The 12,501-nt window shown below is 40.9% G+C and overlaps 1 protein-coding gene across 2 annotated transcripts in view; it reads right to left on the bottom strand.

The window, feature by feature from the left end:
* Positions 1 to 12,501, bottom strand: part of EML6 (EMAP like 6) — a 325,901-nt gene that overhangs the window by 188,617 nt on the left and 124,783 nt on the right. For both annotated transcript variants that reach the window (XM_019500824.2, XM_059719398.1), the window contains exons 2-3: positions 10,251 to 10,410; positions 1,757 to 1,855 (exon numbers count right to left, since the gene is read on the bottom strand). In XM_019500824.2, coding sequence (XP_019356369.1) covers positions 1,757 to 1,855; positions 10,251 to 10,410 — 259 coding nt within the window. The remainder of the gene's footprint in view (positions 1 to 1,756; positions 1,856 to 10,250; positions 10,411 to 12,501) is intronic.

The following is a 12,501-nucleotide window of genomic DNA, read 5'->3' as shown; positions in this document are numbered from 1 at the left end:
AATTTGCAAATTTAAACTGTCTCAAGTTGACCATCTGGAAACAGAGGCATCCATATCACCAAAATTGCTTTTGAAAATGAGGCTTGCATATATATATATCTATATAATATGTGCATATATATACCTATGTATGTCAGGTAATTCATATAAGATATGTAAATTACTGTCTGATTGCAAAAACAATTTCTGATGCCCACATGAGAGCTAATTCTTTTAAAATGTGAGATTTGCTAAGTCCCCTCATGAGAAATAACTTTTTACCTTTGGTACATGAAGGACTTGCTGGGCTTGGACCCTAACAAGTTCACTCATGGCCTGGAGAACCAGACCACTGATAATTCAAAACTGATCTGTTTCTCACTGAATTCAGTAGCATAATGGGCCCCTGCCCTGATCAAGCAGGAGCTGGGTTGGGCTGGACTTCTTGAGAATTTGGCCCCTGCATGGTTGGGGTAGGGGCCAAACTCCAGCAGAGGCTGGGCTCTCCAAGAGTTTGGCCTCTGTCCTGGCTGGGACTTGGGTTGAGCAAACAGCCGATGGCACTGGGCTGCCACAGACTATCAGCCCTCCCCCTCCAACTTCTCCTCCCAGCACAGCCTTACCAGCATGACCCCTAGCTCCTGCAGTGACTGCCATGCATGTGTGTGCGTGTGTGCACTGAATGAATTAAAAAAATAAAATAAAAAAGCCCCCTAATTTTGCACATTCCTGAAAATTCCAATTAAAAAAAAAAGATATAAACGTTTAAAAATAAGGATTGATTTTTGTGGTCAGAAAAACAAATAAAAATTGAATCCTGCCAAGCCTAATCATATGGCACTGACTTGGGGGGGGGGGGGGAGAGGGGGGGGGAGAGGGTGTTAGTTTAGGCCCTGAAAGGGCAGTTTTAAAAAATGAATACAAATTCAATCCCAGTATATTATAAACATAGTGCAGTGAAACATTGATTCTACCCAGCTCACAAGCGTGGCACATATAGGCTATGTAGACACACAGTGCATCATGCAGTTTTAATCTACTGCTATTATTTATGCATAGTGTATCAACCTATTATACAGCTAGTACATAAATTTAAATCTTGTAAAATGCAAAATGAAAAGATAGCAACCAAAGTGTATCTGTAATTTATCTTAATGTATATAAGTAGATATTTGCTTGTTGAGTGCTAGGTTAGGGTTTCTTCATTTTCTTGTCTTAATTTTGCTATATTTGTGTAAACATTTCATAAACTTGGGCAATATTCTCCCCTCAGATTCACTCAGAGAACTTCCGTTCCCATATTTTGCCTGCTGCCCAGAATTGCTTGATGTCAGTGGATCCAAGAAGAAAATGTTTCCCTAATTATCACTTTGCTGCTAATAACTTTCTCAGATGAAAGCAAAAGACAAACATGCTTTGCTTTTTCAGGATAAACATCTTTGTGTCATGCGTTAACATTAACCCTACCTGTGGAGACAGCATTTCACATCCTATATAAAGAGTTGAAAATCAGTCTAATCAGTGAAGTACAGAGTACTTCTTCAGTGTGCTTGACTGACTACCCAAACATCCATCATGTGCCTCATTCACTAATGTGTGCTTTGCACTGCGGCAATGTAAGAAAACATGCATATTCCATATTTTCAAATCTAATTAAAATGACAAAATTCTCTATGTATTAGACTCATGGAAAAATAAAAATATATTTTTTTAAAGTTTATCAAAATAGTTTGGAAATGCTTAAGACAATATTCAGATAATCCCTTTATACAGTTACCCTATCTGAATGGCCTGTAGCTGTTGCCAGCAGTTTTCCTTTCTTCCAATCCCAAATACAGACTGTATTTTTGGCATCCAGTCCCACTGAAGCTAAACGCTGAGAAAAAAGAGCAATAATATAGTTAATCAAAGATCAGTTCCAAATCAGTTCATCAGTTCAGTTCATATCATATATGCAACATTTCTGTGCAAAAGGACCTACAATAAAAATAAATTGCTAGAGACATCTATGTTAAATATCTGTCTACCATTAGGACACAGACTTTTCTAGGAGTTTCAAATTAATAACTCGACTCTTAGATATCCTAGATACAGATCCTATTCATCAGAAGATTGAGGCAGTTACTTTTAAGTGCACAGCAACTGGCATTTTGATCTTACTGACCTGTGAGTGAAAGGGAAGAGGCGATAAAACTCCTGCCTCCACAACCCCCGAACACGCACCCAATTATGTCTACAGTGATTGTTTCTGTGGGTATACTTTCAAAATATTATTTTATATAATATGATTTATTACTTAATTTTTGAGGAATTTGTAACTAATTAATTTTAAAGCTTAATAAAAGTAGATGTCCTTCTTACCCTCCAAAACAAAACAACCCTTTGTGCAGAAACGAAGGGTAAAAAGAAGCAAATAGGGCATAAAACATCATGGCAGTCTTCGCTCCTTCTCAGTTCCTTCACATCAGAATTTTAATGATGGCTACTCCAAAGAACTGAAGAAAGAGGAGGGTGGGTTGGTATATACATGTGTAGAGCAAATCTTGAAGAACAGCTACTATAGTGTTAAAAAAACATTTGTTTCTCCTTTGAGTGACTGTGCACATATGTGTTCTACTGTAGGTGCCTCACAGGCAGTTCTCATTGCAGATGATGGCACTTCACAGTCTATCTAAACAGAAACCATAGGACTGGTTTGCTAAAGCCTGTATTGAATCTGGAAACCTAACGTACAGCAAAACATCTTGCAAAAGTACATTATAAAGACCACGCAGCACCTTTGCAAATGCCTGTCATAAGAACACTGTTCAAGAAAGTTGCTTAAGTGGCTTTTCTGTGGGAGAATGGATAATTACTTGCATGGGGAATGGTTTGTTAGCTAGATTAAATCCAGCTATATATTTGTTGTACAGATAGTCTGTCCTTTCATTCTTTTTTCCTAGGAAATAATCTAAATGAGGGTCTCAATTGTCTTATTCTGTCTGTTTAAGAATGAATGTCCTACAAATGACACCTTGCCTCATCTTTGTCAGAGTGGACCTTAATGACAATTAGTAGATGAACTGTCTGGTTAAAGTGAAAGTTTGAAGTGACCTTGCACATAGCCTCAAAGAGAACTTCTTCTTCGAGAATACAATGGGAGGAAGCTCCGCCATGAAAAGCTGCAGTTCTGAAACTCTCCTGGGCAATGGTATTGCTGTTTTTCTTTGAAAAGCAGAGAAGAGAAAGAGGAAGCCATAGGCACAATGGGAACCCCATAAATCAGGGCAAGGATAAAATCCAATAGTAGACCTGGTTCTTGAATTGGTGGTTACATTGTTATGAGACTTCTGAGAAACATTCTTTTCTATAGAACATGATATACCTGGAGGAGGATGCCTGGCCAATGTTGCAGCTCAGTGGACTCTAAGCCAGCAAATAGATAGGTGTAAGCCTTTCAAGTGTAGCAAACATTGCAAGATATGCAGAATTTTTGTTGGGGTGGGGAAGCATTGACAGAGCAGAACCTAGATGCAAAACTGCTTCCATTTTACAAGACATGCAGTTCCCCGCAGCCATGTCTGAACTCCAAAACTTACCATGTCTGGTACCAGAGCCCTCAAATGTTCTGCACTGATTGCTTACACACTATTTCCTTCCATCCTGAACAGAAGCAGCATAGCCAAGTCCTTGGCATAGTTTTTGCCAGGGATGGACAAATTAGTGGTGCTGAGTGACAGAGCCCATTTGCCTGCTCCTAGCACCATGTAAATGTAGTTACATTTTTTTTCTGTTTGGGTAGGAAGGGTAGCATGGCAAGTCCAAGATCATCATTACCAGTCACAGTTGGACTGTAAACGGTTAAAGACACATTCCTATTAATAACAATATTCAGGACCCCCTTGAAGCAACATTTCTTTCACCCCAAAAATACATTTGTCCTTTAGGGAAATTCATCCAGAAATCACATACAGCAAAGCAGGCAGACTTGCTTAAACAGGGCAGCATTTATTGGATAACTCCAGTATAACAGGCAAATTCCTTTTGACAGGATGTCCAGACTGAACCTTAAGCAGAGTATCACTCAGTCAGACAGCCATGCTGATTGTCCTGAGCCTCTGCATCCCATCTTCCCCTTTGTACTTCTGTGTCTCTTTTCAAACTCCTCCCCCAAAGGAGCATCCTTTGATGGGTGACTTGAGCACCAGAGATAGCAGATGGGACCTGAATTCAGCCTGCCTCAGCATGAAAAGTGTTCCACTGAATATTTGATGGCTAATTCTCTACTAGTTAGGCTAGCTATGTGCAGAAAAATCACATCTACTTCCAGGTCTAGTCCAGGCCAAATTAACCCATTCTTTACTGATGAATAACAGCATTCAATCTAGCTGGGGAAAGTGAGGCATGCACCATTTTCATAGAAGTATTAATAAAACACTACCATATTTAGGCTTGGCAAGATTTGATTTTTTAAAATCAATAGACATTGATAAACATTGATTTCACCTCACACTAACAAACTAATGGAAAAATATTTCTGTCGGTAACTACTGAAATTTAAATAAAGGAAATGTAAAATAACTAACTAACTAACTAAAAATCCAGGATGGAGGTAAAGAAATCTGGCGCGCACACATACACATACACATGAATGCACCCACGCAATGGCCACTACAGGTGCTGGGGGCCATGCTTGTAAGGCTGTGCTGGGAGGTGGAGTTGGAGGGGCAGGGCTAGTAGTAGCAGGGAGCCCAGTGCCGTCAGTCACTCACTCTACCCAGATCCCAGCTGGGGCAGTGAGCAAACTCCTACGGAGGCCACACTGGGCTCTGCGGGAATTTGGCCCCTGCCCCAATCACATGGGGGCCTGGTGTGGTTGAGCTGGGGTCCATGGGAGTTTGGCCCCTGCCCTTATCAAGCAGGGGCTGGGCTGGGCCGGACTCCTTGGGAATATGGCCCCTGCATGGTTGGGGTAGGGGCCAAACTCCAGCGGAGGCTGGGCTGGGCTCTCCAAGAGTTTGGCCTCTGTCCTGGCTGGGACTTGGGCTGAGTGAGCAGCTGATAGCACTGGACTTCCAGATGCTATCAGCCCTGCACCTCCAACTCCCCCTCCCAGCACAGCCTTACCAGCATGTCCCCAGCTCCTGCAGTGGCTGCCATGCATGTGTGCATGCGTATGCACTGAATTCATAAAAATAGAACTCCCTCCCCACTCCCCCCCCCATTTTGCACAATCCTGAAAATTCCAATGTTGCAGTCAGAATTTAAAAAAAAATAAATTGAATCCTGCCACGCCTAACCATGTTCTATCACAGCTGTCTCTAAAAAGTTTTATCCTTTCCCTACCAAATTCCCTCCAGAAATATATTGTAACCTCATTGGTATTAGAAATGGGAGACAGATTCATAAATCAGCCTAACTTTGTTGCTATCAATGGAACTACACTAATTTATTCCAGCAGAAACTCCAACCCAGAAATTTCACCTCCTTTGCAAAAGTGGAGATTTCCTATTTTTAGTGAGCTCACTCATTAAAAAATACGTACAGTCCAGAGATATTAAACTTTAAAATAACAAATACACTGACATTTAGAAAACTAATCTTTGATCTAAATCATTTGCAAGAGTTTTAAATGTGTTAATAATTCTCCTTTCCCTTGCACTTCATCCTGTACTAAGGACTCTAGAGTAAAAGGTTTCTTGAAGGTTCACTTGAAAGTCACCTCACCCAAGTCATGGATAGCTCTGTCAATGGATGTAATTTTCTCCCCTTCAGAATGGACAGAATTCAGTCCTCAAATATTGGGAACCTGCAGGAAGATAAGGCCATGTGGGTGTGTCTACATGAGATGTTTACCATGGAGTAGACTAATTAGCTCTGCAGTAAAAGCTTCAGAGTCTACATGTGCAGGACTATTAGGCTGGAGTAAACTAATAAACTCCACAGTAGGGAGTATTTGTATATACAAGTACTATCTTGCTGCGGAGTTTTTTATTCTCCAGCAGCACATGTGTAGATGCTAACCTAGATGGCTGGGGCAGAAGGGTGCTTCAGTTAGCAGCTGTCTGCCGGCTAACTCCACACTGGAGCACCCTCATGCCCCAGCCAGCCCCTCCAAAGCCCACTGAGCTGGGTTGTAGCAACCCTGAGTTGGCAGGCTGACCCCCTGGACACCCTGCCAGCCAGGGCTGTTCCTACCCAGTTCAATCTGCTGCGGTCCTGGGCGCATGGGTAAACGTAGCACCTGGGAGAAATAAACTCTGGCGTGATACGTATTGTATAAGAGAATAACAAAAAGTTAATACAGTTTCACAGGGTGTATCTACATATGCAATTAATGTGAAGCAATAAACTTTGGAGTTTATTGCTCCGGAGTTTATTGCTCCCAGGTGTACCGTTTGAATGTGTGCCTGGGAACAATAAATTCTAGAGCAATAAACTCCAGAGTTTATTGCCATTTGAACATGTGCCCAGGAGTGCAGCATGTTGAGCCTAGGCAAAGCAGCCCAGCCTGGAAAGAGGTCCAGGGGGTCAAGCCTGCCAGCCTATGGTTGCTCCTCTGGGTTCAGGATGCTGTGGATGGACTAGCTGGGGCATGAAGGTGCTTTACTGCTGGGCTAGCTGGCAGGCAGACCCCACACTAAAGCATCCGTGTGCCCTAGGCAGCTGGGACAGCATCTACAGTCACAATGTGCTGCTGTGGAGTTTTTTACTCTGCAGCAGGATAGTACTTGTATTTACAAGGTAGTATTTACTAGCACTATCAAGCTGCATAGTAAATCTAACCCAATAGGGGCACATGTGTAGATGCCGATATGTTTACTGCATGGCTAATTAGTCTACTGAGCAGTAAACATCTTGTATAGATGCACCTACACTAATATAAAGTAATGCTTTATTTCTCACCTGCTTTTTGGAAGACTCTGCATGTGTCTGAAACCCTGCTGTTCTGTGTTCTGGCCAGCTACATATCCCAGAAAATGAAAAATAAATTCCTACACCTAAGCTCCTCTATAGTCATAGTTCCTTTATTCAGCAGCACATAAACGCATCTCTATTACCTTTGGCTGCTTGGGATGCGACACATTTGTCATCTCTTAATATCAAAATACCGTGTTGAATTCTACCTAGGGAATAGTATGTGCCCACAGCAATAGCCTGCAACAAACCATGAAATGTATTCTGGTAAACATTCCTCCGCTGGCTGCCAAATACATCTATATTCTTCCTAGTTTGTGCAGAGCAATGAACCTACATATAACTGAATCTGAGTATACCATCATTTTTCTTGTATGAGTGTCTGCATATGGAGACAATAAGAATATTGGATGATGATAGACTTTGTAACAGATGGATGCCTTCAACCCCTACTAAAGTAAAAATAACCTCTGGGATAAAGAGGTTCTGCAGCAAAATTTAAGAACGTAAGAGCAGGGAAACTGGGGATGAGGATTGTGGCTGAAGGTTATGTTCGTGCTGGTTAGTACTGGCTGAGGATTACGTTAGTGCTGGTAACTGAAACTACAGTAAAGTCAATCCCTGAAAGGAGTTTGGACCATATGCTGTATTTACTTGATTCCAAATGAGGTTTTTTTTACCTATTCAACATGGGGAAACAGAAACTTTGTTGAGTACAGTTGGGGCAGGCAGCTGCTGAGGCTCCAGCTCCAACTCTGACTCTAGCCTCAACTCTGGCCCCAATTTGGGGGTATCCACATGGTGTGGTGGGAGGAAAAGCAGGGAGATCATGTGGTACAGGCTGCAGGGAGCATGAGAAGACTGCACAGTGGCAGGGTAGCTGCTGCAGCTCTGGCTCCCACCCCATGTGCTCTCTTTCCCTGCCAGACCTGGAGATGAAGTTGCTGCATAAGATAAACAGCTGTGGAGGGGGGAGGGGAAAGAGAGGGCACTGGGTGGTAGGGGAGAGGGAAGTTGCCTTTCTGCCTTTTCCCCCCACCACTGCTTTCCCTGCCGTGGCAGGTGTAGGTGATGAATTTAAAACAGCCCTCCAATAAGTTGATTCTATACATAGGAAGCTATAACAAACAATTTTCCATGTATAAAATCTAATTATTGTGGGGGGGTCATCTAATTCAAAGTCGTCTTAGATTTGGGTAAATATGGCATTTTCTTAGCAATAGAGTAGGAACACTCTAGCTACTTGCATACAATTGTGGCACAGACTGACAAGAGTAAGGATATTTAAAATTAAAGATAAGACCCATCATATCATCTTTAAACACTTAAATAATATTTTTAGACAATGCACAATTTAAACTAATGAAAATGTTGAGACTCTTCAAATAAATATGTAGGAGTTACAGAAAAAATGAATTTTTGAATTTACCAATTGATGTTACAATGCATATGTGTATGTGCCCGACATATTTATTTGAATGAAAGAAAAACAGACAATTTTAGAGCCTTGTTAATTGACACTATACTAAAGGCTGGTCAGACACTTTTTAAGACCCCCAGGTATGAAAAAGGTTATTATATCTAGAAAGGTTAATCTATCAAATCAAAGACCAGTTGGATTATTCTCCTCTTGTGGAAGGATTTGTCATTATTCTAGGAGGCAGGTACTTGAGATGTATATATATATATCTATATATATAGATATATATATCTATATCTCAAGTGTATATATACACACACACAAACACACACACACACACACTAAGAATTTGTATTTAACTTATAGCATCTGTGTTTCATCAACAGGTCTACAAGAAGAAAATTGTGGACCTAGGAAAAGAAATAAAAACAAAAGGAAGAAACAAAAAACAAATTTCAGTAAAAAAGCGAAGTATTTTCTTAATCTTAAGGAAAGGCCAATTTTTGTTCTTGTCCTTGAACATTCTCCCTTTCCTAGAAAAAAAACTGCACGAAGATTTGTATGTAGGGGCCAGAAGAAAAAAAAAAGTAATATAAACCTTTTGCAGGGAACTTTTATCAATTCCCACTCTTGCTTTCCTCTTTCATGTTCTCCCCTTTTCTGAGAAAAACATGGAGATATCTATATGGTATTTTTGAGGTTTGTGGTTTTACCAAACCCTGAAGACAGTCATCTTGTGTGGAGCACAATCAGCTGTGCCACGATCTGTCATGACACAGCTGATTGTGCTCCAGGGAAGTCTACAGACCTCCCTGGCTGCTGTGTCCCAAAGTGAGCATGTCTACAAGCAGGAATAACTCAGGTCCTCCCCTCCACAATTGCAGGCACACCTTTGCAAAGGATTTTCCCCCATGCAACTGAAAATGAAGAATGAGGGGACCCAAGTTTTCCCCTCTGCGCTTGCAGCCATCATCAGAGAAATCCCTGTGTAAGGGATTTACTTAAAATTCAAATATTTGAAATAATCTGGAATACTTTTAATATACAAAAATATGAGCTTGAATCTGCAGCTGTTCTCTGATCTCATCACTTCTTTGGGGCTCATTGACTTCTATGTACAACAGCTTGCAAGACTGAATCAGCTACTAATTCCCAATTCAAGTTCCCCCATTAATTTTATAGCAGCTATTAGTCTGAACACTGGGACTGTTAAAGATTTTTGTGAGTGGTTGATTTTTTTTTGGCAGGATTCCTACTCTAAGTTCCAAATTTGTATACTTTTAACTCTTCACTAAATTAAACATCCTGGGCTTCACAGGTGCTGCAAATCCCTTAGCAGCGAGTAAGGGAGTTCTGCTACCCAGGGAGGGGTAGGACAGCTCACAGCAGCATTCTGTAGAACAGAGGTTCCCAAACTTTTCCTTATTGCATACCCCCTTTCAGATTTGCCAGCTGCCACATAGTCCACATAGCATACGTTTTATATTTTATCCCCTTAAATGCCAGTTATTATTATAATGAAGATTAAATCTGCCATTGCACAATTTCTCCCACGTACACTCCCCCCTGAGATGTCTTGCATACCACAGTTTGGGAACCCTTGCTGGATAAGATTCCTGAACAGCAGATGCAAATGGGCACTGGCCAAAACAGAGGTTAAAGCTGTTCAAGGGACAAAACTATATTTCCATGAAGGGCTATTTTTGCTTTTGGCATCTGTCAGCTGCCCAACCCAGCTACCTAGTTTGGATGCTACATTGAAAAAATACATATTTCTAGTATTTTATATATGATACTTATATTAATATTTTAACCTGCAGCATAACTCCCAATGAAAAGCTATAATTATATATGCTAATTACATCTATAGAAAATACTTCAATGTTTAACCTGTCTGTACTGTCAGAGAATGACATTTAAACATAAGAAATATAGTAAATGAACAAATACTAACCTGGCCATCTGAATCAAAAGCCAAGCAGGCGACTCCATGTGTATGTGCATCCTTGAGAACAGAAACAGTCTGTATGCTGTAGGAATCCCAGATGCAAATGTATGGGTCCTTCCCAACCTGTCCTGTAGCTACCAGAGTTTTATCTGGATGTATTGCAAGGCTGGAAGAAAATATAATTTAAAACCACACTTTGGTTTCCAAGTCTGAAAAATATTATGAAGTAGTGAAAGAGGACAATAAATATCGATTGAATTACATCTCTCTCTGTTTTAAGGAAATGCAATTCCTTTAACAAATTGGAATGACCATAGCAAGACTCTCTAGAGAAAAAGCTTTCAAATTGTTCCCAGTGTTAATTACTTTTACCTTTAAAGAGCATGTTCAACTAGGACAGGTAAAGATGATCAATAGGGTCCAATTTTGCCTATATTAAAATTTTAATGAGAGTATTGTCAGGAAAAAATAAACATAATAGTCGTTTAGACATTTTGTTTATGTGACTGGCCAGTCTCCCATGGATCTCTTTCATCTTTCCATGACTGTGGCTAAGAACAGAGGCGTAGCAAGCTCTTTTGGCTCCTGGGGCATGGGCAGGAATTATACTGACCACTGGAGAGCTGGGGGATGGAGTCTTACCTAACAGGGCTTTCCTCAGGCAGCAGGTGCAGCTGAGGAACAGGCAGTAGCATGGGCTTCCAGGGGGATGGCACTCCTAATGCACTACTCATCCCCTCCCCACAACCTGAGGGCAGGGCTGTGCCCCTCATAGTAAAGCCTCTTGGGGGAGGGACATTTCACTATTGATATGCTATTGGGTCTGAGAGTACAGATACACTATTGGGCATGGGGCTATGCCTGCCTAGCTCCTAATGACCAGACAGCACAGAGCTGTACCTACCCTTGTAAAGACCCCTGATGGAGCAGGGGACCACACTGGCACTCCCTCTCAGTCAGCACCCAGGGCTGGTGCCCTGCTTACCCTGACTGGTTATGCTATTACATAGAAACACAGAACTGAAAGGGGGCTCCTGGGCCATCAAGACCAGTCCCCCCATTCACAGGCAAGCACTAACTCAAAGAATCACAGCTTCAAGCCCGCACGTTTCACTCCAAAGAACAATACCCAAAACACCAAGAACACCTTAAAACATGCCACAGATAAAGGTAGGAATGATGAGGGCTCTCCCAATGCCTTGCTACTGCAATGACAGGGAAGTAGTTGGTTAACATGAATTCAGAAAATATAAATACTAATGTCTAAAAATTATTCATCTTTGGCACATCAACCTAAATAGTTTGAAAAAAAAAATAGGCCAGCAGCTGAGTAAAGTATATATTTTCACGATTAATTAAACTATGATCAGGAGGGCCCTAATCATTAATTTTTAAGGACTGAGCCTCAGAGGGATGGAGAGTTATGCTGCTGCTTCTGTGTCTGATGTTAAGAACTGTGTGTGCTTACAGATCTATTTTTAGGTATTTAGTTAGCCTCAGGAGAGCTGAAATTTACTATATCTACATATTTTACTTTATGTTTCCAGATAGATAATAAAAACACTCTTGCTTTCCACAACAAATACTACAACAGCAGGTGTGTTACTTCCTTTTTGGATATAAATAATTACATCTCAAAACATGACTATATATATCAATGTCTTATAAGCACTATGCTGGACGACTTTAGTAACAGAGCAATTGGCTCTGAATGCTGATCCCATAACTCTCTCCAAAACAAACCTGTTAAATGGAATACCATGCAGCATACATCTACCTACATGCTACAGCAGAAGTCCCTGGTATTCTCTGGAAATTCAGAGGCAACTCTAAATTAATTTAAAAAAACCCAACACTTTCAATTTAAAGAGGAGAATACAACAGTCAGTATCGTGGCCCCCATTTTTCTTTACATTATTCATTATTTAGTGCAATTAACAACAGTCTTAAATTCGCAGGTTGTGTCATGGCAATACATACTTACATTAAACAAGAGGGAACCAGATGTTGGATAATTTACCATGTATAGAATATAATGGGGGAGGAGGGGCGCTCATCTTAAATTCAAAGTCATCTTGGATTCAGGTATATATGGTATTTTAACCTGGAAAAGAAAAACTTAGACTGGGTGTGTCTACATGCGCATTTACAATGGCCTAAATTTATTGTGCAGTAAGTTACTGCACAGTAAGTGGGAATAGGCCGGCATCTACACATGTAGGTGTTAAAGCGCATTAACACTGTGAGTGGACTGACT

The sequence above is a fragment of the Alligator mississippiensis genome, chromosome 1 (genome assembly GCF_030867095.1).
Source record: "Alligator mississippiensis isolate rAllMis1 chromosome 1, rAllMis1, whole genome shotgun sequence".
Lineage (NCBI taxonomy): Eukaryota > Metazoa > Chordata > Crocodylia > Alligatoridae > Alligator > Alligator mississippiensis.
The sequence above is the reverse complement of the archived record's forward strand: the minus strand, read 5'-3'. Positions and strand labels throughout refer to the sequence as shown.